The following is a 26,072-nucleotide window of genomic DNA, read 5'->3' as shown; positions in this document are numbered from 1 at the left end:
TCCGAGCTCATAATGAGCAGCTGCAGGGAGGGTGGGAACGTGGGAAGAGGAGTCTCCTCTTCCTCCTTTGTTATGGTCCAGGGCAGGGTAGAGGTGGGTGCTCAGTTCCTCTGTGGGGTTTTACCACATCTGCCAGAACCAGCGCTGGTTTAAGTGTGAAGCAGCAGGACGCGATTCCTTACCAAGCTGGAAATAGGAGGAATCACTCTGGGGCAGGAGCCGAGCTCTCCTGCAAGCTCCCCTCCCTGTGGAACACCTCACTGTCCAGCTGGAGGTGAACACCACAGCGAACAATGTCCAGCCTTGGGAAAGGAGGAGCAGGCGCAGCTGGTGATGTCCCGCCTTGGGGCTGTAGGGCGGATGGCGGCGTGCCCAGCAACGCGCCGCTATCGGGGCGGACACGCAGGTATCGGGGCCGACAGCTGCTGCTTGGCGGCTCCTCCGTGTCACGCCGGGCCGCGGAGCCAACAGCCTCGCCCCTCTCCCGGAGCGCGACTGGTGGAGCGCCTATCGCTCCGCCCGGAGCCACCGCGCTGGGCAATGGCGGCGCGCCGAGAACTACAGCTCCCAGCACCCCCTGCGGCGGCAGCTCCGGAGGACGCGCATGCGCCCCGCGCGAACTCCCTTTCCCGGCAGGCCGGCCGAGCGCGCGGCCCCCGCCCCTCTCCCTCAGGGCCGTGACGCGCTCGCCGTGACGCAGCGCGGTGACGCAAAAAAGTGTGCGCCCTCCAGAGCGATCGCGGCCGCCGCGGGGTGCGCGGGGCCGGCAGCAGGGGCCGGGGGCGGCGGTGGCACCGCGGGGCAGCGCTCAGGTACCGGGGCCGGGGTGGGCGGGACGCGCCGCCGCCGCCGCCGCTGCTGCCGCTTCCCCGGAGCCTCGCCGGGCCGGGCCGGTTGGCGGCCGCGGCCTCCGCGCCGGGCAGTGGCAGCGGCGCGGGGTGTGGGGGGGGCGCCTGAGGGGCGCGGGGTCGGCTGCGGGTCCGCCCCCGCGCTAGGGGGCGCCCTCGGGGCGGGGGGCCCGGTGGGCCCGGCCCGGCCTGGCCTGGCCTGTCCCCCCCGGCCCGTCCCGTCCCCCCCGGCGGGACCGGGCCTGCGCCGCCCCGCCCGGCCCGGCCCGCCCCCTGCGCCGGCTCTTCCTCCTGCGCCGGGCCCGCTGGGGCGGGCGGATTTCTGGCCCTTCGCTCCCCGGCTCTGGTCTCTGCCGACCTCTAAACGTTGGGGCCGCCCGTGCGTCCCGCGGAGCCGGGCCGGGCCGTGCGGGACCCCCGGCAGCTGTCACCGGCCGCCCCCGCGAGGCGCGGCCCGCCTGTTTCCCCTTGCAGCCGCGCGAAGAGGAATTGGTGTTGAAACGGAGCGCAGCGGGGCTTTTTTTTTCTTTTTTTTCTTTTTTTTTTTCATTATTTTGTAGACAGCAGAAGTTTGTTCCTGTTTTTTGGGCTTGTCTTGCCAGATCAGATCGTAGTTCTGTTTGTTTTGTAAAAGGAGAAATTTCAGGAAACTGAATAACCTTGTGGTTTTCCCTGTCCTTAAAATGCCTTAATTAAAAAAAAAAAAAAAAAGAAAAAAAAAAGAAAAAAACCAAAACAACCGAGTTTTTAAGCAAATACTTAAAGGCAACATTAGGGATATGTTCAGTATAGCAGCCAATTTGGAGCTCTGTCAAACAAGAAGTTGAACAAACGTAGACTTCCCTCAGTGTAGGAAGGACACCAAACCATGTTTTGTGCTCCAGAGATTCCGAGGCTTTTCTTACTTGGTGGTTTTGTTATTTCCACAAGTGAATTTCAGTGTTGACACTTTGTGATGCTTTAACTTCCACGTGGTTATTTCAGGCTCAACAGGTTTAGACAAATAGCTGTCAGGTGCCTCATCTCTTTAAAGGATATTTGTGATGGGAGGGAGAATTTTATTTTTTTCTTAAAGTAAGGAATTCTTTGTGTTAAAGCATTAGCATAAATGAACCTACAAATGTGCTGCTCAGCTTTGCTTGGCAATTAACTAGATTCCAACTCATTAGTGGCACATTATTACTTTAGTCTTCCTTACATTTTGTCCTCAGCCACACTTAGAATCAGTTTTGGCACCAATGTCAAACTGGACTATTTAAGCTGGCCCAAAGTGCAGTTATTGGAATTTGAGTTGCCCCTGTGCATGTGGAATTACAAATCTTCATGTAATTTTTGTCCTTTAGTGTGCACATTAGTTTAAATGTGCAATCTTTCTACAAAGTGATCTAAATTGTCGTTTTTGGGAGATTTTTTTTGCTCGAGGTATAATTTTTTGTTTTATTATATAGCTCATTCATTTGGCATTTAAATTGCTAAGTTAGGCCTTTTGTGTTCATTTCCCAAATAAGCAAAGTGTTGGTTTTCAGATTTTACAAGTATATTCTCTAAGAGGTTTCATGCTTTAAAACGTTTATCTGTGAGGCGTTGGTGTGTTCAGCACCTGCTGATCCTTTCCCTGAGCTCAGCATCAGCCAGGGAAGGAGCTGCAGTGCTGTTGCAGTAGGTGTGAGGCTCCACTGGACAGAAGGGTGGAGCTGAATTGCTCCAGCTGCTCCAGGCACTCAGGCAAGGTTTGTGGTGAGAGGTCACTGGAATTTGATTACCTTGCTCTTCAGAGGTGTCTCACTGAGGTGACTCAAGTGGCAGAGGTTTCAAAAACATGAGAGCACCTTGAGGAATCTGTGTCTCGCTACTCTCTGGGTTTCCCTTTAGTGTCACATTCTTACAGCCAAGCTCAGAAGAGAGAAATGCCCATAAAGGCTTTGCAGTGGCACAGCAGTGCCAGGCAGTGTTTGGCATTACAGCAGTGCCAGGCAGTGTTTGGCATTACAGCCTTTGCTGTGGCACAGCAGTGCCAGGCAGTGTTTGGCATTAAAGGTTTGGCTGTGGCACAGCAATCAGTGCCAGGCAGTGTTTGGCATTAAAGGTTTTGCTGTGGCACAGCAGTGCCAGGCAGTGTTTGGCATTACAGCCTTTGCAGTGGCACAGCAATCAATGCCAGGCAGTGTTTGGCATTAGAGCCTTTGCTGTGGCACAGCAATCAATGCCAGGCAGTGTTTGGCATTAGAGCCTTTGCTGTGGCACAGCAGTGCCAGGCAGTGTTTGGCATTAGAGCCTTTGCTGTGGCACAGCAGTGCCAGGCAGTGTTTGGCATTACAGCCTTTGCTGTGGCACAGCAGTGCCAGGCAGTGTTTGGCATTAAAGGTTTTGCTGTGGCACAGCAATCAATGCCAGGCAGTGTTTGGCATTAGAGCCTTTGCTGAGGCACAGCAATCAATGCCAGGCAGTGTTTGGCATTAAAGGTTTGGCTGTGGCACAGCAGTGCCAGGCAGTGTTTGGCATTACAGCCTTTGCTGTGGCACAGCAATCAATGCCAGGCAGTGTTTGGCATTAGAGCCTTTGCTGTGGCACAGCAATCAGTGCCAGGCAGTGTTTGGCATTAAAGGTTTTGCTGTGGCACAGCAATCAATGCCAGGCAGTGTTTGGCATTACAGCAGTGCCAGGCAGTGTTTGGCATTACAGCCTTTGCTGTGGCACAGCAATCAGTGCCAGGCAGTGTTTTGGCATTACAGCCATGCCAGGCAGTGTTTGGCATTACAGCCTTTGCTGTGGCACAGCAATCAGTGCCAGGCAGTGTTTGGCATTACAGCCTTTGCAGTGGCACAGCAGTGCCAGGCAGTGTTTGGCATTAGAGCCTTTGCTGTGGCACAGCAGTGCCAGGCAGTGTTTGGCATTACAGCCTTTGCTGTGGCACAGCAATCAGTGCCAGGCAGTGTTTGGCATTACAGCCTTTGCAGTGGCACAGCAGTGCCAGGCAGTGTTTGGCATTAGAGCCTTTGCTGTGGCACAGCAATCAATGCCAGGCAGTGTTTGGCATTACAGCAGTGCCAGGCAGTGTCTGCCATTACCACAGTGCCAGGAGCACCAGGCACAGTGTGCTGGAACAGCCACATCTGAGTTTGCAGTGGCCACCAAGGTGGTTGAGACTGCAAATATTTGTCTTTCAGAGTCAAATCCTTTGAGTAAGTGCTTTATGTTTTGTTAATATTGATTCTAAATATATTTTGGCCATAACACTGTTTGGGATAAAATCCCATTCCTTAGCTTTTATTAGATGTTCAAAGTGAAATCTGTAGTAGGCTGTGATTTTCAAAACTTATTAAGAGAAAAAAATTACATCCCTCTGCCCCCTCCCCTCCCCAAATTTAAATCTGATGGGTTTTGCTGGTTCTTGGAGAGCAATTTAAGATTGGATTTTTTCAGCAACTTGTGCTGAAAAGGGAAGTAGTGAAAGTCAGAGCTGTTCTCCCAGGTTTCCTCTCCATCAGGCCAGGTGTGTTGCTGACAGTTACAGGTTGGTTCATTTCATTTATGTTCTTGTCTTCTCTGCAGAGCTCTTCACTTTGGTTTAAGCTGTAATTCCTGACAAAAGTGAGCACAGTAGGAGTTTCTGTGGTGCCATCTAAAATAATTGTATTTATTTGAATAGATTGGAAGGGATAAGCCTGTGGAAGGGAGGAGGTGCCTTGGCAAGACATTCATTGTCACTGCTGAGTCCCAGTAGAAAGGGTGGCATTTCTATGCTATAACTTAATTCTAGGAAAACAGCTCTCTGTCAGCACCAGTTCTTTAGACCAATAATGAGCTTTATTGAGGCAGGTTTTAGGGATAACTGGGATTTTTCACTTGGTTTTGGGGTAGCACAAGGTGTCCCAGAGGGCTGTGAGCAGTTCCTGTGGTGTTCTGGCTGGGACTTTGTTGACCTGTTGCAGGTACTGCTGAACCTTTTCTGTTTTCCAGCAGGAGCAGTTGAGGGTTGTTAGAGGAAGTAAATTGTTTTCCAGATTGCAGGGGAGCCTGCACAGGCCCTGAACAAGCTCTGAGCTCACAGGGCCCTTTTTGCTGTATCCCTTGAGTACAGAATGGAGATGGGGTTGTCTGAATGTGGATTCTGTTACAGCACTTGGGTTCTGAGGCCCAGAGTGGATTTGTCTGAATGTTTTTCTGTGATATTTAAAAGCTCTGAAGAGCTACTGGCAAGTGGTGTTCAGTTAATGAAAAAGGAAATGGAACTTAATGAGCTTGGAGTAGTTTTTATTTTTGAAGGTGTTTTGGAAGTGTGTCTGTGTGTACAATCTCATTATGTTTTTACCTGCACCTAGGCAGTGTTTCTTCCTAAGCAATTTATGCATTTGCATTGAATTTCCTGATGTAGTTCTGAAATGAATGAATGAATAATGAGTGCCCTAGATAAAATCATAATTACTTGTGATTTAGGAAGCATTATTTTTCTTCATGCTTAGGTAGTTTTTTTGTTAGCATATGTCCAGTGCATATAGTACTTAACAGAATGGTGTTCTAGTAGTCACAGGTTTATCTTTTCATAGTCTTTGGCTGATAACTTCTGTGCAGTTTCTGCTGGTTTAATCTTCAGCCAGTGTTCTTAACTTCATGTTTCCCATTTAACTAACCAGTCACAGTACATTAAATTCAGGAGCACCTATGGGACAAGAGGTAGAACTGTAGGATTGTTCATCCATTCCCTGAGTGAGGAGAAGTTTTAAACCAATTGGAGGTGTCCAGCACACAGTTAAATTGTGGGGATGTTTTGCAGAGACAGCTTGGGCTATAAATGCATGTATAATCTCTGCTATGGCTGCCTTTAGTCTGCCATTTGACTGGCTCCTGAACATGTATTTCAGGAGCTGATGTGTATGTCACTGTCTTAAACACTTCTGTATTTTACACTGGTTTGAAAGCTTCTTTCTCTGGGTCAGTTATGACAAATGGGTATTTAATCTCATGACAGATGGGTATTGGCTATGTCATGGCTAATGAAATGCTGGAAACCTTTGTGTGGTTTTGGATGGGAAGAAATCTGTTTTGCTTGGTGTACTCTCCCCTACATCCAATACCAAGTCAGTTTATAAATCATGTTTAGGTATTCCTTCCTCCAGAAATTACAACTCTTCACAGCAATCACAGTCTGTCAGGTTGGAAACTAGGGGCATGGCAATACCTTGAGACAGATTTTGTTCTAGTTGAAGCTGTTAATATTTCTAGTAGGTTTTTATCAGTTCGACAAAAGCTGACACCTGGAAATTTAAAGGCTTAAACAGAACCTACAGTGATAGTTCCCTTCATTAAATGATACTTCAACAAGTCACTCAGTGCTGTAGGAGTTTCTCACTTTTGAGGATGGGAAGATAAATCTTCTGTCAGCTGCTGTCATGCAAGTAAAGGCTGATAAATCTGAAGTAATTGCTCCAGTGCTCCCTCCTGTGATCATCCTCCCTTCCTCCTGGAGCCAGTGGCTGTTCTTGGGAGCCCTGAAGGAGCTGTGCAGGCTCTGAGGGAGCGATGGAAGCCCTGGAGGAGCAGTGGAAGCCCTGGAGGAGCAGTTCAGACCCTGAGGGAGCAGTGGAAGCCCTGGAGGAGCAGTTCAGACCCTGAGGGAGCAGTGGAAGCCCTGGAGGAGCAGTTCAGACCCTGAGGGAGCAGTGGAAGCCCTGGAGGAGCAGTTCAGACCCTGAGGGAGCAGTGGAAGCCCTGGAGGAGCTGTGCAGGCCCTGAGGGAGCAGTGGGAGCCCTGGAGGAGCTGTGCAGGCCCTGAGGGAGCAGTGGGAGCCCTGGAGGAGCTGTGCAGGCTCTGAGGGAGCAGTGGAAGCCCTGGAGGAGCTGTGCAGGCCCTGAGGGAGCAGTGGGAGCCCTGGAGGAGCAGTTCAGACCCTGAGGGAGCTGTGCAGGCCCCGAGGGAGCAGTGGAAGCCCTGGAGGAGCTGTGCAGGCCCCGAGGGAGCAGTGGAAGCCCTGGAGGAGCAGTTCAGACCCTGAGGGAGCAGTGGGAGCCCTGGAGGAGCAGTTCAGACCCTGAGGGAGCAGTGGGAGCCCTGGAGGAGCAGTTCAGACCCTGAGGGAGCAGTGGAAGCCCTGGAGGAGCTGTGCAGACCCTGAGGGAGCAGTGGGAGCCCTGGAGGAGCTGTGCAGACCCTGAGGGAGCAGTGGGAGCCCTGGAGGAGCTGTGCAGACCCTGAGGGAGCAGTGGGAGCCCTGGAGGAGCACAGGGAGCAGTGGAAGCCCTGGAGGAGCAGTTCAGACCCTGAGGGAGCAGTGGAAGCCCTGGAGGAGCACAGGGAGCAGTGGGAGCCCTGGAGGAGCAGTTCAGACCCTGAGGGAGCAGTGGAAGCCCTGGAGGAGCTGTGCAGACCCTGAGGGAGCAGTGGGAGCCCTGGAGGAGCTGTGCAGACCCTGAGGGAGCAGTGGGAGCCCTGGAGGAGCACAGGGAGCAGTGGAAGCCCTGGAGGAGCAGTTCAGACCCTGAGGGAGCAGTGGAAGCCCTGGAGGAGCACAGGGAGCAGTGGAAGCCCTGGAGGAGCAGTTCAGACCCTGAGGGAGCAGTGGAAGCCCTGGAGGAGCTGTGCAGACCCTGAGGGAGCAGTGGGAGCCCTGGAGGAGCTGTGCAGACCCTGAGGGAGCAGTGGGAGCCCTGGAGGAGCACAGGGAGCAGTGGAAGCCCTGGAGGAGCAGTTCAGACCCTGAGGGAGCAGTGGAAGCCCTGGAGGAGCACAGGGAGCAGTGGGAGCCCTGGAGGAGCAGTTCAGACCCTGAGGGAGCAGTGGAAGCCCTGGAGGAGCTGTGCAGGCCCTGAGGGAGCAGTGGGAGCCCTGGAGGAGCTGTGCAGGCCCTGAGGGAGCAGTGGGAGCCCTGGAGGAGCTGTGCAGGCCCTGAGGGAGCAGTGGGAGCCCTGGAGTAGCAGTTCAGACCCTGAGGGAGCAGTGGAAGCCCTGGAGGAGCAGTTCAGACCCTGAGGGAGCAGTGGGAGCCCTGGAGGAGCAGTTCAGAGCCTGAGGGAGCAGTGGGAGCCCTGGAGGAGCAGTTCAGACCCTGAGGGAGCAGTGGAAGCCCTGGAGGAGCAGTTCAGAGCCTGAGGGAGCAGTGCCCCCCTCTTTGCCACCACGGCTGCCCTGGGGCTGCTCCCACTGCCCGCAGCACTCAGGGGCTGCCTCTGCTCCTCAGCACTGTGGGCCCCAGGAGTTTGTTGGCACCTCCAGTGCTGCCTGCAGGGCATTAAAATGGGATGAGGACACTGATCACAATCTTGCTGTCCTGGCTGGGTTGGTTCTTGAGTAAATCACCACAAAGGGTAACTCAGGTCTGCTCCTGGAGTTGAGGTAGAGCTTTTGAAAGGCTCAGGCAGTGAACACAGTGTGGTGAGCTGTGCATTCCAGACAGCCTGGTCAGGGCTGGGCAGCTCCAGTCAGGACTTGTGTTCAGAGGTGCACATGTTCTTTAGTCTGCAGGGAAAGGACCGGAAAGAAACTTTCACATTTGAAAGCACTGTTCTGTCACTTTGTCTTCTCACTCCTTTTTGCTGAGTATTATTTGCCTCTTTCAAATGACTTCTAATATTTGATTTAGATTGTTTCAAGGAATAAAAGAGTGGGATTTCTTGCTCATTTTTATGCCTTTTTTTGTCCTGGTTGTTACCTCTCCCTTAGGCTAAGCCATGACTTCAGGATCTGGGCATGTGGACTCCAAGGCTGAGCTCACTACTTTGCTTGAGCAATGGGAGAAAGAACATGGCAGCGGGCAAGACATGGTCCCTATCCTCACCAGGTAAGATCTATTGAGCAAATCCCTAAGGCTGAATGGCTGAAGTTACATGACAGCAGCTTTTACCTTGTTTTTTCTTGAGGTGTTCACATAGCTGATAATCCGTAATTCATTTTCTTGGTCTAGAAAATGAACCATTAGTGTGGTATTTAAATAAAAACTTTTAATGACATCTTACACTGTCTCTACAAATTCCCTGAAATAGTAGAAGTCAGGAGCATCATTAAATGTTTGAAATAACTTTGGTATCTTTACTTGAAGCTTGTAAAACATTCATTGTGGTGGGAAGCAAGGTGTGAGAGGTTTGAGATTGCAGTGATGTTGATCAGATTAAATGAAAGGGTGAGAGTAGGGTGAGCAGGAGGAGCTATATTGAGAAGGTATTAGTGAAGCTCATAGGGCATGTTTAAAGTGAAATTTTAAAACCTGATTGTTTTTTAAGCTGCGTGATGGTCGAGTGGCATTGTGTTGTGAGAAAAATGCCCTGGTCCAGTAAATTATTTGGGGTTGTTTAGGTAACACCATTAATTATAAGACAGTATCTAGTACAAAAGAAAGATTTGAATGATCAGTTGCATTTGTGTTTTCCCAAGCCAGGCTTCATTTGGGTAAACTGACATTACTCCTGCTTTAAGGGGAGATTTGCAGAAATTCCCCCAGTTCCTCAGAGCTCTGCTGGCAGATCCATGGCCTGCCTCACGTGTGCAGGACTCAACTGCTCTGCAGTTCAGGAGCAGTCCAGGTGTCTCTTCTGCCTCATTGGGTCAGACAAGTCAGTGCACAGAGCTGGAGCTGGCACTGTGTGGAAGTAACAGGAATCTGCTGGAGGTTCTTTGCTCAGGTCTGTGCTGTGCCTCACCCACTGGGCACAACTTCTTTGCTGTTCTTACTGCTTTTTAAAAATAGCAGCATAGGAGGAGGAGATGAGCAACAGAAAGCCAATCCTAAACACTTGAAAATTAGTGGGTCTCTTGAAAATCATGAGACTGGTTTTGGTGTATCTCAGTGTGTTGTCTGAAGGAAATCTGTGCTATTTCAAGGCTTTTTCTTGTGGGCATAACCAGAAATTTACTGTGTTCGAAGAAATTTAAAGACATTTGAACTAAACATGTATTTTTTTGTGCTTATAGCAGTCTGGCACTTCTTGCTCCCTCTCAGCTCCTGGAGCTCCCTATATTATTTCTGCTCAGACAAGTCTGATAACTTTGTTGGTTCTCAAGGTTTCTGTGCAGCAGGCAGAGGGGTTATGAATGGTGAAGGCTTGGGTATTTTTGCTTTAGTGGAGATAGTACAGATTAATTAAGGTAGCATGGGGATTTCACCAGAAGTTAAAATCAGAAATTAGATTTACAGTGCTTCAGTTATCAATGAGAGCCATGTTTCTGTTTGTAGGAGAGACTTTTAGCTATTTAGATATTTAGAGTTGCTGGCAGAGATGCTCCTGAGCAATCCTCACCAACTGGAGCTTGCAGTGCCAATCTCCTGAGGCAGGGCAATGCCCTTGCATATTGGTTTGGTCTTAGGGCAGAGGGAGCTGTGGTCATACTGGTTGGTGAGTGATATTTCTCTACTTCCTTCCTCCTTGTGAGCTAAATGAAAGAAAACTTCCCTTTATGGATGGGAGTCTGTTGAATGTGATGCTGAGGCAGCACAGGGGGGAGTGCAGTAACAGGACAAGGACAGCAACAGTTACAGCACCAGTTGCAGACCACAGCTGAGCTGCCACTTCCAAAAAGCTGGATTCACAAACACTTGAGTGTTAGAAGGTATGGACTGAAGAAATTGCTTGGAAAGCCTATCAGCAAAAATCAGATATGTAATATACATGGTTTTCAAAACTACTGTAAATTGAAATGATACTGTAATAGTCTTACTTCATAGATTGGATGCAAGTCATGTTCAACCAATCAGGCAAATTGTGAGACTCAGATAATTTATTGTGTCCCAGGAGCCTCCTTCATCAAGGGAATAAATCAGCAGTGTAACATTGTAACTTCATCTCCACAAACCAGCTGTATTGTGGTGTGGGATCCTAGAGCACCTTATGCTCTGGCAATCTGCTGTAAAGGCTCAGGTTGGTCATTAATGCCAGGTGATGACACAAAGCAGGATTAGGGTGGCTTTGTTGTTCCATCTGGATCACTGGGGGCCTTGCAGAGTTGACAAACTTCTGTATACCCCTGCTCCCAAGGTGAGCTCAGTTTGTGGCAAGTGGAAATGAGGATCTAACTAACTTTCCAAACACAGTTGTAAAGAGAAAAAAAAATAGAAGTAAAAGGCTCAGTGTAAATCCTACATCTTGTCTGCAGACTTGGAAGTGGCTGCTGAACCAGTACAATGCCAAGTGAATGAAGGAAATCTTGAAACTTGAATAAAAGTTGTGTGGTTTTGTGAACTGTGTTTTGTTACAGCCCTGTATACCAGGTGCCTATGTTAGAAGGCAGAAATGAGCTTTGGTAGTTATTTGACACTCGGTTGCTTCAATTGAGAATTGACAAAGCTGTTGGATCTAGATAGATTTATCTAAGTCAAGTCACAAACCACCTTTGTATGTCTTAGTTAAAAGAAGGGCATTGTAAGCAAGCTTGATTTTTCTCCTTTTTTCTTTTTTGAAAGTAAATTTCAAAGAGGCAATGTTTGTGTGGGGTTTTTGTTTTTGTTTTTTTTTTTTTTATTTTTTATTTTGGTCAAACAGTTGTGAATAATTGTCTCAAAACCCTCCATAATTAGTGATTCACATTTGTCTTTCTTTGAGCCTGTGATAATGTTGTTGTCCCTGGAAGCACTGGGAGCTGGCTCGCTGCTTGGCTGCCTACCCAGACAGGATGCACTGGCCAGAGTGTTGTGCTCACTTTCCATGCTGCTTGTCTGTCCTTCCTGGCACATCACCAAAATGCTAATTATCACCTCAAAAGACCTGACAAGGCGAGAGTGCTGCTTCCCAGCTCCCCATTTGTCTGAGTTTTCTGTCAGCAGACATCCCTCAAGCTATTAGTTCTCATGGAAAAAAATGAGGAGCTGGCAGTGGAGTATTTAAGTGACTTGCTTGTGCCAGAATTTCTTGAGAGCTCAAGCTGTGCCTCCTATTATTAACAAGGGACACAATTTGCATCCTTTCACAATCAGGCTTATAAAAGTAAATATTGGAACCCCACAAGATCAACAGCTTGTTGAAAGATAATTGTTAGATCAAAGGCAAGCAAGAAAGTTCTCTGCTCATTTCCAATGAGCTAATTTGCTGTTCCTGGAATCTGGCAGGAGTTATCCTCTGTCACACTGGCAAGTCAGTGTAGCTCACAGAGGCAGGACTAAGAACATTTTTGCCTCTAGTCATGCCTGGGAGCACTGGGTATTTTCTGGAAAGTAACAGGCACGGAATAGAAGTCAGCAGTGTTCTGTAAGGGAAATCCTCTGTGAAAGACAAATATTTTTCCAGGGATTACTGCAGCCTTCCAGCAGTTTTCCCTCCCCTGTGATAAACTCTGCCTAGATAACTACTGTGAGGTATTAAGACCTTGTTTTAAAATGCTGTGCTGCACATAGATGCTGCCTCCCACTCTGAACCTCTGTAGAGGGGAAGGAATCATGTCTTATACCAAGGAAATGAGATTTAATTTCCTAATGTTTTTTCAGTTGAATTGAGTGCTCTTTATCTCACCTCAAACTGCATGGAGAAGGACAATGAAGGACTATGGAATTATTTATTCCTTGACCATGAGATAGTTTTCCTCTTCTTGATTTTGTGTAAATAAAAATAATAATTAATTCTCTTACTGCTCATTCTAAATGAGTTAGAGTGTAGGATTTCTTATTTCTGCTGAGGCTGCTTCGAAGTTTAAGGGAGGGCATAGCACCAAAACAACTCAGTTTTGTGTTTTTGATAGAGAGGAGCATTTAATGTATTTTGAGGATCTTTGAGCAGGGAGCTGGCTGAGTTTCTCCTTGTCTTATCCGTGGTGGTAGTTGACGCATGGTAAAAAGCTGATAACTGAATAGAGGTTACACAGCACTTAATAAAGCTATTTAATATTTATTAAATATTCATATTTATATTTAATTCTACAACACAATTGAAATTTAATGTGCAGAATAACAAAAAACTATGCAGGCAGTTTGAGCAGCTGCCCCTGCACAGACTGAGCAAAGGGGAGAAATAAGTTACCTGTTCAGGACTTGCTCTGCTGCAAAAGAAAGACACTGTGGTGGTGTGAGGTAGTGCTCAAGCCCTTTATTGGCTCTAGTTCTCTACACTGTGTGTAGAACATCACAAGGAGTCTAACATGAGTAAATAAAAGGTGTTAGCCCTTCAGAGTGTCAAAGTTTATACATCTCTGGGTTGTCACTATGGATTCAGTGCATTTTGGAGCTAAAAATGAGATGAGATAGTAGAGGCCAGTGTTTTCTCTCCCCCCTATTGTGGCCAGTCAGAAATCCTCTGGTGGCACTGAACACTGGTGAGAGCTGATGGGCTGGTTTGCAGTGCTCTGCCAGGTGTGTGACTGTGAGGAGCTGTGCTGCAGCAGTGTGAGTGCTGCTCACTTTGTGCTGTTCCTGCTGCAGGATGTCCGAGCTGATCGAGAAGGAGACTGAGGAGTACCGCAAAGGGGACCCTGACCCGTTCGATGACCGACACCCAGGTGAGGAGTCCTGGCAGCCCCAGCTGTGCCCCAGTGCTCACTGGGAGCTCATATTCAAAGGTAAACAGCTTCTAGCCTGGATGTGCCAGCTCTGATTGAGGTCTGACTGCTTTTGCACTAGGGAGTTGTGCTCTGTAGTGCTGACTCTGGAGCATCCCCAGGCAGTTTGAAGGTAGCAGTTCAGTATTGATGTTGGCATATTGAAGAAGGAAAGTGAGTGTTGAGTGTTTTCCTGTGTTCCTGTTTGTCCCACAGGTCGGGCAGACCCTGAGTGCATGCTTGGTCACTTACTGAGGATACTCTTCAAGAATGATGATTTCATGAATGCGGTAGGTTTGCTCTGAGAACTTTCTCTGTCAGTTCTTCACACCACCTTACTGCTTTTATTTCCTCTGTGCTGGTTGGCCTTGTTAGTTGTTTAATATTTATTTTAGTGGTGTCAGAATTCTCTTTTCCATAATACTGGATTTTAAGATGGGTTTAAGAGCAACTCTTTTGCCACTATTGGAGTCACTCAGATAAAGGGGAGTTCATGAGCTGTTGGAATGTGTGTAGCAACAACTGAATTAGTTGTTTTCAAGGTGTATCAATCTCTTTAAAGAAAATGGGGCTTCTTTAATACAATTCCAAAAACATAATTTCTTTCTATAATGAAGATAATGCCACTAATTCTAGTGCCTTGTTTCTGAGTGCTTGGAACTACTGGGCTGCCTGCAGGAACAGAAGAGCATGTTGGCTCTAGAAGACTCAGGCAGAGAATCAGGAGACAAGAGTCTGCCTTTCCACTTGGACTGCTAAACTCTAACATGACTTAATAGCTAGAATTTTGTGACCTTTGCATGCCTGCAAACACCTATATCAGTACACATTGCTGGAAGGATTCTGACAGATTACTTGCATCTCTCTCTCTGTCAGACTGCAAGTGATAAGAAAATACATGTGCAGTCAAAAATGTGCAATTTCTTATGTTAATTTTTTCATTACCTTTTAATGTTTGTACTGTTACAGTTTTTCAAGGCACTTGTCTTTACAGATCAGTTCAAGATAGATATTTAGTCAGTAAACACCAGATCAGAGGCTCTCTGGTTCTCTGAGAAGTAGTTTTGACTTCCAAGGCACTCAGGGAGCAGGCTAAAGGCTGGTCATGTTGAGATCCAGGGCTTAGAATGGCATTCCTTACTTTATTATTTTCCTGCCATGGGAGCTGTAAGGCTTTCACTGCTCTGGGTTTGGTCAGAGTTGAATTTCAAACCTGTGCTGTTCCTGATCTTCTCCAGCTAGTGAATGCTTATGTGATGACAAGCAGAGAACCTCCACTAAACACTGCAGCCTGCAGACTCCTGCTGGACATCATGCCAGGACTGGAAACAGCTGTTGTCTTCCAGGAAAAGGTATCACCTGCACTAAAGCTTGGGTTTTAAGCTTGCTTTATTTTGTACTCCAATAAGACTTCCCAAAGGAGAAGCCAGTAAAAAGCCATATTGAAATCCTGTGTCTGGGAGCCAATCTGTTCAGTCTCACTAATGGTCTGGGGCTTTTTGCTCTTGGCATGTTCAATTAATAAAATCTTGGGTATTTCATAGCTTTTTAAAGTGTGATGTGACTGACTGAAACAGAGGAGCTGGAATTTAATGTAATGTTTTGGGAATTGTTGCTTTATAGGCCTGTGAATGGAGCAGGCTGTGCAGAACATGGAGGACTTGCCCAGTAATCCCCAGCTCTGGCAGAGCAATAGCTTTCCTAGAGCTAAGTGATAAGCAAGTCATACTTTAACTGAGCAGTCTAAAATCCACAAGCTTTGTGAGCATTATCTGGAGCTCTGATAGACAGCTGAGTCAGACTTCACATGTTGACAGATGAGTTGTTCTGAAGGAATGCACGCAGAGTGGAAATTGAGGAGAAAGTGAATTTCACTCAAGGCATAGTTTCCTTGTCTGTAAGAATTAATATTTTTCTGAAGTTTGGAAATGAGGCAGTGCTGTATATAAAAGTTCTGAATTAATTTCTCTACTATTGGAAATATGCAGATGAATTCTAAAGCATAATAAAAGATAATAATGTGCTCCCTTTGTGAAAGATTTAATTTAATTTGAGCTCTTTGTGATTTGTCCAAAAGCTGAGGCTGGGAAGCCTTGATCAAAAAACAATTTAAAACCAAAACAGTAATTCCCCATTTGAGGAGAATATAGCTATTTCCAGAGATAAAAGCTTTCTGTAAACTGAAATGAAATTAAGTTTTGCACTGAGGGACTTTTTTCCTTTTGACTTGAGAATATCTAGAGCTCTGTTCTGGCACTTAGGGCTCCTCTATATAGGAGGCTTTGGGAAGAGGATGTTGTTCTTGTCACAGAGAGGCCCTCTAGCGACCAAGGGATTTCACAGCACATCAGTTAGACTTTTTTTTTTTTTTTTTTTGATTACATAAGAGCAATAATAATGCAATTGTCTTTAAGTATATAACAGGCAATAAAAATCTGTGAGCTGAGTTCCTGTCAAAATGTGTCTCTTCATTATTACTTTTCACTGATTTTCTATTGTATTGTACCTGTAATTCAAATTATGTGCAAGATTTCTGTCAGGATAATTGTTGTCGATGTTTCTAAATCCAGTGGCAATTTAGAGGAAACAAATTGATCTTTCATTCCAAACCATTGTCTTTCTAATTGTCTGTTTTAAATTTGGCCAAATTTCATTTTATTTGATATAAGTTCAACACAGCTTATTTGAAATTTGCTAAATTGCTGGAGATTTTTATTTCCCTGGCCACTTTTTGCATTTGTGCAGATCCAGGTATCTGATGCCTGGGAATAGCTTCGTGCCACTTAAAGATTTAGGGGTGGGGGTTTTTTTTGTGTGTTTTTTTTTTTTTTTTTTTTTTTTTTTTTTTTTGTTTGTTTTGTTTTATTTTGTTTTTTTGGGTTTTTTTTTGGTTGCAGCAGGTATTTTTATTCATTCCATGCTTGGTGGGAAATCCAGCCTGGTCATTACTGCAATAAGAGAGAATTCTTCCCAAAAGATGCTTTCACTGGGACCTCACTAAAGATGAAATGTAACTGTTAGAACTGGTTTCTTGTTTTCTCCCTTCTAGGAAGGCATAGTTGAAAATCTCTTTAAGTGGGCACGAGAAGCTGATCAGCCACTAAGGACATATGCAACAGGACTGTTGGGAGGAGCTATGGAAAACCAGGATATTGCTGCAAATTACAGGGATGAGAACTCCCAGTTGGTAATGATCTCTCAATCACTTTCCCTTTGTGGAGTACAGTTACCTCTTTATAATTTTTATTTATGGGGAGCTCACATTCATGGGTTAATGTATGAGTCTTACAGTGGTTGTAGTACTGTCTGTAAGGGTCATGGTTTCCATCCTTTCCTGCCTGAGTTGGAGCATGCAGTCTGATATTCTGTTAACAGCAGTTGTATTCCAAATGCCAATGGAAGCCTAAGAAGTCAAATACTTTTTAATGAGCTCATATTCATACTTTCCTTAAAGAACAACTTTCAGAAGCTCTACATCTGTAACTATTGCACATTGTGGTTTGCCCACCAGACAGAGGTTTTAAAATGAAAGGTGAGTCAACATGGAGACAGCTATGACTTCTCTTCTAAACATTAAAAGTAAAAGCATGACCTTTGGTTTTGTGGAACTGCAATTTACCAAAGCTGCTGCTTCCAAAGGGAATGTTACCTTTATTTCAGGCTGGGCAGAGATGGTGGAAGGATGCTGCAGTCTGGTATGTGGTTCTGTTAGCACCACTATAGCTCATCTGCTCTTAATGGCTTTCCAGCTACTTCCTTCTCACATGGGAGACATGGTGCTGATATTTTAGAATGAGAGTTGCTGTAGCAAAATGGATTTGAGTTCTCTCAGACACTTTGAAGTTGTTATGTCTCTGGGCAAATGTACACAGCAACGTACTCTGACCTGTATGCTGTGGAGGGGTTATATGATGATAACTAAAAATATGGCTGAGGTGAGTTGCATGATCAAAGCAAGGAGTGTATTCTCATGAGTGCTGCTGCTTCTCTGAACCAGGTGGCTCTGGTGCTCCGTCGGCTGCGAGAGTTGCAGGTCACTGAAATGACCACAAAACAGGAAAACAAGCGCCCCAGTCCTCGGAAAGTGCCCTCAGATCCTCTGCTGCCCCTCGATGAAGAGGCTGTGGATATGGATTATGGGGAGATGACAGTAGATGGAGAGCAAGAAGAAGTTTCTGCTGATATGGAGATCTCCTTTCATCTCGATTCAAGTCATAAGACCAGCAGCAGAGTAAACTCTGCTACCAAGCTGGATGACGGGGGACTGAGAAGAAGCAAATCAGGGAAGCAGCACGAAAGAGACGGCTTCCGCAAGGCCAAGCAGAAGCTGGGCTTCTCCACCTCGGAGCCAGAGCGGATGTTTGTGGAGCTGTCCAACAGCAGCTGGTCAGAAATGTCCCCGTGGGTGATTGGCACCAATTACACGCTGTACCCCTTGACTCCTGCCATAGAGCAGAGGCTGATTCTTCAGTACCTGACTCCCTTGGGGGAGTACCAGGAGGTGAGCATATGAAGGTGGGAGGAAGCACTCTGTGCTCTAATTCTCTGTACAAAGCTGAGTGGAATTGTGGGGGGAAATTGGCAGAACTGCTCTATCACGCTCTGGTATTTCTTGTCATGATTAAGACTGATAACTTTTCCTGAGTTGTTGATGACTTCTAAACTGATGAAGTCATTAGTTTGAATATTACTTGGTGGGTAATACTCAAACCTAAACCTAGCAGATGTGTGGTCTGGAAGTTGGAGCATGGCCCTGGGGATTTTGTCCCATGTTCCTGCTAAATTTAGTGCTTGGAAGCTTTGTTTAAAATGCAGACATTTCCTGTTTCCTATGGTGGATATAATAGAGTCCTGCAAGTAAAAGTCTGAGGAAATAATCAACTTGAAATTCTAAATGAAGTGGTTTGTGTAACCTCTGTAGTAGCTCTGAGGAGAAGTGGCAGGGTCTATGTTATGCAGATGCTTTTGATAACTGGTAGTACTTAAATGGACAAAATAATGTGACTGTGTCAGGTTTACCAAAGAGTGTTTCCTTTTTTTTTTTTTTTTTTTTTTTGTGGTTTACCTTAATTAGTAACAGAACAAAGCAACACAAGTTTTGCTTTGTGGTGGATGTTGTGTGTGCACATGTGTGCCTTGTTTCTGTGAGACCCAGTGAAACCATTACCCCCTAACACCCTGCATGCAGACTGGATTGCTTCATATGCCAGCAATAATAGGCTATAAAAATAGGAATTACTAGCATAAAGGTGTTACAAAGAATGATGCAAAGGGTTTTGGTCTGTTGCCCTGCTCTCCTGTTTTTTCTGTTCAGTTGTTGGGTAGTTGTCTTTGCACAGATGGAAGGTGGAGCCTCTCTCCAGGGTGGTATCTGTGTCTTCCATAGCTGCACTTGGAGGAGAGTCTTAAGATTTCCGTGTGGCAGCTGCCATGCACCTTGCTGCAGTCAGCAGATGTAATACAAGAGGTCTGTTAACCTTTATTGCTTCCTATGGATGGAGCTGGTTACCTCTGACCTCTCATAACAGGTATCTGCTAATAAGGGAAAACTGGGGGTTTGAGAGAGTATAAACCAAGAGAGACCTTGTAATTCCCATGAAACATTCAGCTAGTGTCCCATTTTTGTTTTCTCAGCTGCTCCCCATCTTTATGCAGCTGGGATCAAGGGAGCTGATGATGTACTACATTGATTTGAAGCGAACCAACGATGTGCTGCTCACTTTTGAAGCCCTTAAGGTAAGCTTCTTTCAAAGTATATAAAATATACCATAAATATTGTAAAAACATGGAATATATGCTTGCTATGTGTCAAAGGCAAGTGCTCATCTTCTTTAGGCTGATGTCTTGCAGCATTCCCTTGGATTGGAAGTGCTTTTCACTCAAGCTGAATGTACTGCAGTTTTGATTTTTGAAGTGTCAAGCACTTAAAATGAAAAAACAGGAAAGGAATGAGGGAATAAAAAGATCTTAATTGTGCAGGAAAGGCCATTAAGTTCATCTTTCAGCTACCTATTTGAAGATGATAAAATTTCCTCTTTCTGTCAAATGATTGTGTTCCTGCTGCCCTTAGATGGCATTACTGAGTTATTCCACTGCCTGCTATCTCAAAGGACACTTGTGAGGGGTAAGGAGCATAAACATCTTATTCCCAGAAGCTCCAGCATGACATCTCTGATCTCAGTGGTTTAAGTACTAGTTTGGTGTGAGTAGTCTTTAGGGTTACCTCCCCAAGGTAAAAAGCCACACAAAATAACCTTACTCAAGCCAAACCTGCAGTGCAGCAGCACAAGTTAAACTCTTCTGTGCATTCTTTCCCTCTTTCACAATAACTTCTCTGCCTCTGATCCTCCAGAGTCTTCCTCTCTGTATCTTTGTCATTTGCCTGAGAATTTATTTTGAAGGAGCAGTGTTCCTACAGTAGCTGTTGGTTACTTCAGCTGGGAGTAGAGTGGGGTGTACAGTGGCTCTTACTGTTTGCTCTTAAGGTGTGGGTAATACAGAAAAGCAGTGCAGCTGCAGGCTTCCCTTTAACTGTCTTTACACCTCATTTTGTAAAATTCCTTCCATCAGCAAGATGTCATAATCAATATATGAATGGAAATTTAAATAGTTAGTAGTGATAATACAAAGTGAGTGAATTTGAAGACAATAAAAAGACCTTAAGGTGGCCTGTTGGATAATTTCTGAGTTGCTCTGCTTTTCTAGTATTTTTTTTTTTTGCAAAATGTGTAAAAAAATGGTAGTGCCTCTTTTGGTTTTGTTATTGGGATAAATACTGCATTGTGGGTTAAATGTAATGGGAGGAGGAAGTGAGGTGCACAAAGCACAGAGCAGTTACTTTTTCTGCTGTCTGTTTTTCTATGGGGTGGGGATGCAACTGATGGCAGTTTCAAGAATCCTAGTCTAATCTGCTTTTATGATTCCTTAGCATTTGGCATCATTGCTGCTGCACAACAAGTTTGCTACAGAGTTTGTTGCTCATGGAGGAGTGCAGAAGTTGCTGGAGATTCCTCGTCCTTCCATGGCAGCCACAGGAGTGTCCATGTGTTTGTATTACTTGTCATACAATCAAGATGCTATGGAGAGGGTAAGAGCTGTTCTTGTGCTGTAACTGCAGTCATTCCCATAATTTCTCAGTGTTTCTACCTGTGTTCAGACACTGAATAAGCATCTTCTAAGCTTAAAAGCAAATTTATATGGATGGTTAATTGATATATGCAGAGGCTTTAGGAGGTGTATGAATAATAGTGTATTGTTTCAAGGTGTATATATGAATAACAGTGTTTTGTTTTAAGGGTGTGGATTTCAGTTCCTAGGGAATTAACTGAAGACCTTGTCAGCATTGTCTTAATACTTTAATCACCCTTTTCATTCTATTCTTTCCCTCACAAAATCCCAACAGAAAACTCCTTCATCCTCATTTGCCTTTCTTTTCCTGTCTGTTCCAATGGACTACTACACCTGAGATTGTTTTTCTCCATGGATGGTTCCAGATGTTCTGCCAGATGTTATCCCCAGTATATTCAGATACCAGGTAGAGGAGGTGTCTGTGGTACATTTTGGATTTCAGAGGAAGCTACCTTCAGGGTACAGTCATTTGTCAGGTAGTCCATGCCAGACCTCAGGTCTGAAGCTGGTAGCACTGGATTCTTTGAGTGTATCCAACACCAGCAGAGAAGAGATGGAAAACTCTGCTAACTTGGCACACAGCAGCTGGTGCCAGCACTTCAGTTCCTCTTGTCACTGACCCTGACAGAGGGTTCCCAGTTCCTCCTCAGTGGAAGTAAATAGACAAATGCAGAAGTGCAGTTCTGAGTGTATGGTCTGCACATCTTGGAGGCACAGCCTGAAAACAGGAAAAGACCAGCTCAGTTGTCTGTTTCCAGAGAAAAGTCAGGCTTTAGACTTGGATTTGACAATCCTTGCAGTTCCCCTAAGCTTCAGTGCTGCTAGAGTTTGGTAGTACCTTAACATAGATTATGGTACTTGGTTTCACTGAGCAGAATTTGTGTTTCTTCAGTGGAAACCTGTCTGCCTCTAGCAAAGCATTCTTTGGATATGTGGAAATGGTATGGAGAAGGACTGGAATCATACTACACTAAGGCTGCTGTATTCATTGTGTTTTACTCTGGGAATGGCCAGTTTCTAGTCCTACATTGCCAAATCATACTCTTTATTAGTCTTTATTAGTCAGCAGCTTTTTTTACCGGTCTGGAAATGAGACTTCTTATTTCATGTCAGATGTCTGAAGTCAAGCTGAGAATAGCTGATACTTGTCCTCTGCTTCTCAAAGAGTATTCATTCTCCTTGGACCAAATCTCTTAAGCGATCTGTTTGAAGTCTTCATCAAGAATGTTCTTTTGCTTTCCAGGTGTGCATGCACCCCCACAATGTGCTTTCAGATGTGGTGAACTACACCTTGTGGCTGATGGAGTGCTCCCATGCCTCGGGCTGCTGCCATGCCACCATGTTCTTCTCCATCTGCTTCTCCTTCCGTGCTGTGCTGGAGCTCTTTGATAGGCACGATGGGCTGCGGCGCCTGGTGAACCTGGTAAGGACTGTGGCTTTTTAGGGGACAGGGGCTTAGTGGCAGGTTTTGCACCCTGTAAATGCAACTGTGTAGAGTTTTGTTCTTTTGTTTGGTTTTGTTTGGAGTTCTTCCTCCTCAGTTCCCAAGAGATGGAGGGGTGGGTTGAGTTTTCTAAGCAACACTTGCATACATCCTTTTATCTTTATTATTTTTATTATTATGATTATTGTCTAGAGACTTAATACCCTTTGGGAGCTTTTTTGTGCAACTCCTGGGTTAAGCAATACTCATTCAAACAGTGGTGGCTTAGTGGTAGTCCAGATGTTTGTTGCCACTCCACATAGATGTGCACCCTGTTGGATGTGGATCAGTGCAGCCTTGTTCCAGGAGAGGAATGGCTGTGTGCATGCTGCAGGAACTGTACTACCTTCTGGGCACAACTTCAAGACATTGTTCATGTAGAAAAGCTGCAATGCCTGCAGGGTGTGGCTGTGCACTCCTGCAGCTTGGGCCCTGTCTGACTCAGGGGCATTAGTGCTGCAGGGTGCCAGCACACCTTGTGGTGCCATATTTTGCTTAAGAGTACTGAGCACAACACTGCCTCAAGACCTACACTGATGTAACTTCTTTAGCCTGGAAAAAAGGGAAAAAAGGAGGCTCAGGGGTGACCTTGTCACTCTCTACAACTACCTAGTCAGGTGGGGGTCGGTCTCATCTCCCAGGCAGTGAGTGACAGAATGAGAGCAGAACGCAGTCTTAAGCTGTGCCATAAGACATTTAGGTTGGACATCAGAAAAAAATTCATTGAAAGAGTGATTGGGCACTGGAATTGTCTGCCCAGGGAGGGGAAACATGTCTCTGGACATGTTTGAAAAAAAGACTGGATGTGGCACTCAGTGCCATGGTTTAGTTGATGAGGAGGTGTTAGGTCATAGGTTGGAGCTGATGATCTCAAAGGTCTTTTCCAACCTAGTTCATTCTGTGATCCTGTGATTTCTGTCTTCATGGATAGTGAAGGAGAGGGCATGGTTCAGTTTTGGCTGTTTACCCACACAAAGACCCTTTTCTGTTCAGACAGCCTTTCTCAGCTCTCAGTGTGCTTCTATGTCCTGTACAGCAAAGACAGTGTTAGAGTTTGGTGTGAGAGCAGCTGAGAGTTGTAGATGCTTTTCTTTCCTGAAGACTGAGCTGATGAACCATTTTTTCCCATACCCAACTTCTTTCTGAAGATAAGCACTCTGGAGATCTTAAACCTGGAAGACCAAGGAGCCCTGCTGAGCGATGATGAGATCTTTGCCAGCCGGCAGACGGGGAAGCACACCTGCATGGCGCTGCGCCGCTACTTCGAGGCGCACCTTGCCATCAAACTGGAGCAGGTGAAGCAGTCGCTGCAGCGCACCGAGGGCGGCATCCTGGTCCACCCACAGCCCCCCTACAAGGTGAGGAGCACATGGCAGGCTTCAGCTTTTCACCAGGTTGTTGCATTTCTTAGTTGAATCCAAGCTGCAGACGTGCAGATCCCTTTGAAGCCAGTGCAATAACTAGGCAGGCTGCAGTTGTTTTATTTGTACCTTTTTCCTGTCGTGTGGAATGGCATTGTAATAGGGAAATACAGAGGCTTGTCTGAATGACATTTGATGAGGGTTCCTGCTCATGTGCTGTGGTTCCCTTTCCATCTCTCAGAAACTCAGAGGCAGGTTGTTTTTGGTATTTGTATTTGATACAAATATCAAATATTTGTTTGTATTTGATATTTGTATTTTCTGTGCTGTGAATCTCTGAAAGAACAAAATTTGTACATGTATAGAGGTCCTTAATGCTGAAAAACTCAGAAATACCTTTAATTTGATAATGATAACTGAAATGTCTTTTGAACACCACTGTTTTTAGAAATGACCCATGAGATTCAGATAGATAATAATCATAGTCTTGGCCATGATTTTTTTTTCCCTGATTTCTCCCTGCAAAGCTGGTTTTGTTGATTTTTTTGGGGTTTGTTTGTTTGTTAGGTTTTTATAAAACTAGATTGTAGGGCTGCTGGTTTTGAGAAAGTACATTCATCTGTGGTTCCTGATTTAATTTATGATAGTTCTCTGGAGGAACTGAAGTAAGAAAATATAAGGGAGCTTTTGCTTCTGCAGAAATCACTTTTGTTCTGTAACTAAAAATGTATATAAAATGTTGCTTTCTCGTGTAATTAAAAATATTGAAAGGCAGACTTTCTAGGAATTTTTTAAAATTCAGTATGCTTTATAGTCAACACTTAGAAACTGTAATTGAATATTTTTTGCAACCTTTTTAGTATTTTAGCATAAATGTATATTGAATGATGGTGTAGTAACTACTAGATTAGTAGCTTAAAAGCAGAGTAGAATTGTAATTTAATGTAACTTTTCTTCTTAAATTTGCCTTAGCTTTCTGAGACTGTAAAGAAACTTTAAGGATATTATCCTTAAGCTTATTATTGTGTATTATAGTGACAGTTGCTATATTCTTTTGTAACTGGGGAATAAACCAGAAAGCAAATACTTAATCTGCAAGACACAGAGTAGTCTAATCTTACAGATGCAGTTTTCAGTTAAATCCCAGCAGTGAGGGATTTGATGTGCAAATTTGTAACCCTTGTGATGTAATGGTGTCCCTTGGACCCTGCAGGCCTGCTCCTATACTCATGAGCAGATTGTGGAGATGATGGAGTTCCTGATCGAGTATGGTCCAGCACAGCTTTACTGGGAGCCAGCAGAGGTTTTTCTCAAGCTGTCTTGTGTCCAGCTCATGCTTCAGCTCATTTCCATTGCCTGCAACTGGAAGACGTACTATGCAAGGTGAGCTCTTTGCTGTAGTGCTCTGTTTGATAGGCAGGACATTACATTTCCAGATTTTCTACCCTGATATTGTTTAAAACAGGCACGTGCTGGTTAGTGCTGTTAGGGCCTGTGCTGTGGCCACACAGTGCTTATCAAAGCTAACTCTGGGGAAAGCAGGACTAAAATTGTAAGGTAGAGGGAGGGATGTCAAGAAATTTCTGAAGAGCCAAAATCCCTCAGGCCTTTGATTAGTATGACACTGATTTCTCAGAAAAGCTTCATCACAACTCTGTGCCTCTTTCTAGCTGTCTCAACATTTGTTTACCTTTTTGTTAAGAGAAAGACTAGAAAATGATCCAAGAAGAAGGTGAAATCAAGGTGTACCTTAATCCTGGAATGAGGTGGGCCAGGACTCCCTTCTTATTTCTGCTGCCTACAGGAGCTCCTTGCCTAACTTAAATTGAAAGCCTTTGAAATCTGTTTTTGCTTCTGCAGTTCCCTGCCTCCCTCCCACTCTCAGGTTGCACTCTCCTGCCTGGGTAGTTTGTGTTCTCCTGTTTCTTTCCTTCTGCAGCTGTTTCCTAATTGCTCTCTGGGTTAACTCCTACCTTTCCACACAGGTTAAAAATCTCCTCTTTTTTGCATTTTTCTGCTCTCTCACCTCTTGCTGAACATCCCTTTTCATCTTCCACAATCCTGCATCTTCCTTAAGCTGGAGCCTAAGTTGGTGTCTTTTTGACTATCAGAGTTGTCTGGTTTACTGCTGAACAGTTTCTCTTGATTTAAGATAAACTTCCTTGCTAGTTAACTGGTGACAGAGTATTTTTGATAGCACTGTTTCCCTGCTAAGATGTAGAGTTAGATTAAATTTAGCAGCTTAATTTAGAATGGTTTCTTTAGTAAGTCCTAACATTCTTATTTTTATAAATATAGAATTACCATGCTTTTAGGAGCCTGTGAGCCATGTGGGATAAATGCTGGCAGACTGCAGGCAGTGGTGTGCATGTGAGCACTGCCTTCTATGGAGACCAGCCCTTTTCATTCTAAAATCAAAAGGCACCATCAAATGCAGCAGATGTGACTGATTTGCTTCCATTTCTTGGAGTAGAGTAAATGGAACACTATTTTATGCTATTGAAACAACTCTGTACATGCAATTCTAAGAAGTCCATCTGTTGCTGTCTTGCAGGAATGACACGGTACGATATGCTTTGGATGTGCTGGCCATCCTGACTGTAGTACCTAAAATCCAGTTGCAACTGGCAGAACCTGTGGATGTGTTAGATGAAGCTGGGTCTACTGTTTCCACTGTGGGTAAGCAGAATATGGTCCTAATGACTTAGACATTTTTCAGTTGTCTCCTGCTACATGGGTTTTGGCTGGCTGTTCCTCACCTGCAGTGAGACAAGGGTTAAAGTAATTAATGTAGTCAGAGTTAC

General features: G+C 45.3%; 1 protein-coding gene across 1 annotated transcript in view; it reads left to right on the top strand.

Moving 5' to 3' along the window:
• Nucleotides 1–731: 731 nt before the first annotated feature.
• DCAF1 (DDB1 and CUL4 associated factor 1) overlaps nucleotides 732–26,072 on the top strand; it is a 50,148-nt gene continuing 24,807 nt past the window's right edge. Inside the window, exons 1-13 of the mRNA XM_058031924.1 lie at nucleotides 732–812; nucleotides 8,506–8,623; nucleotides 13,181–13,257; nucleotides 13,513–13,586; nucleotides 14,535–14,648; nucleotides 16,346–16,483; nucleotides 17,294–17,797; nucleotides 18,931–19,032; nucleotides 20,225–20,383; nucleotides 21,668–21,847; nucleotides 23,056–23,265; nucleotides 24,482–24,651; nucleotides 25,823–25,947. Coding sequence (XP_057887907.1) covers nucleotides 8,514–8,623; nucleotides 13,181–13,257; nucleotides 13,513–13,586; nucleotides 14,535–14,648; nucleotides 16,346–16,483; nucleotides 17,294–17,797; nucleotides 18,931–19,032; nucleotides 20,225–20,383; nucleotides 21,668–21,847; nucleotides 23,056–23,265; nucleotides 24,482–24,651; nucleotides 25,823–25,947 — 1,963 coding nt within the window. The 5' untranslated portion in view covers nucleotides 732–812; nucleotides 8,506–8,513. The remainder of the gene's footprint in view (nucleotides 813–8,505; nucleotides 8,624–13,180; nucleotides 13,258–13,512; nucleotides 13,587–14,534; nucleotides 14,649–16,345; nucleotides 16,484–17,293; nucleotides 17,798–18,930; nucleotides 19,033–20,224; nucleotides 20,384–21,667; nucleotides 21,848–23,055; nucleotides 23,266–24,481; nucleotides 24,652–25,822; nucleotides 25,948–26,072) is intronic.

Source organism: Melospiza georgiana, chromosome 11 (assembly GCF_028018845.1).
Source record: "Melospiza georgiana isolate bMelGeo1 chromosome 11, bMelGeo1.pri, whole genome shotgun sequence".
Taxonomy (NCBI): Eukaryota; Metazoa; Chordata; class Aves; order Passeriformes; family Passerellidae; genus Melospiza; species Melospiza georgiana.
The sequence above is the reverse complement of the archived record's forward strand: the minus strand, read 5'-3'. Positions and strand labels throughout refer to the sequence as shown.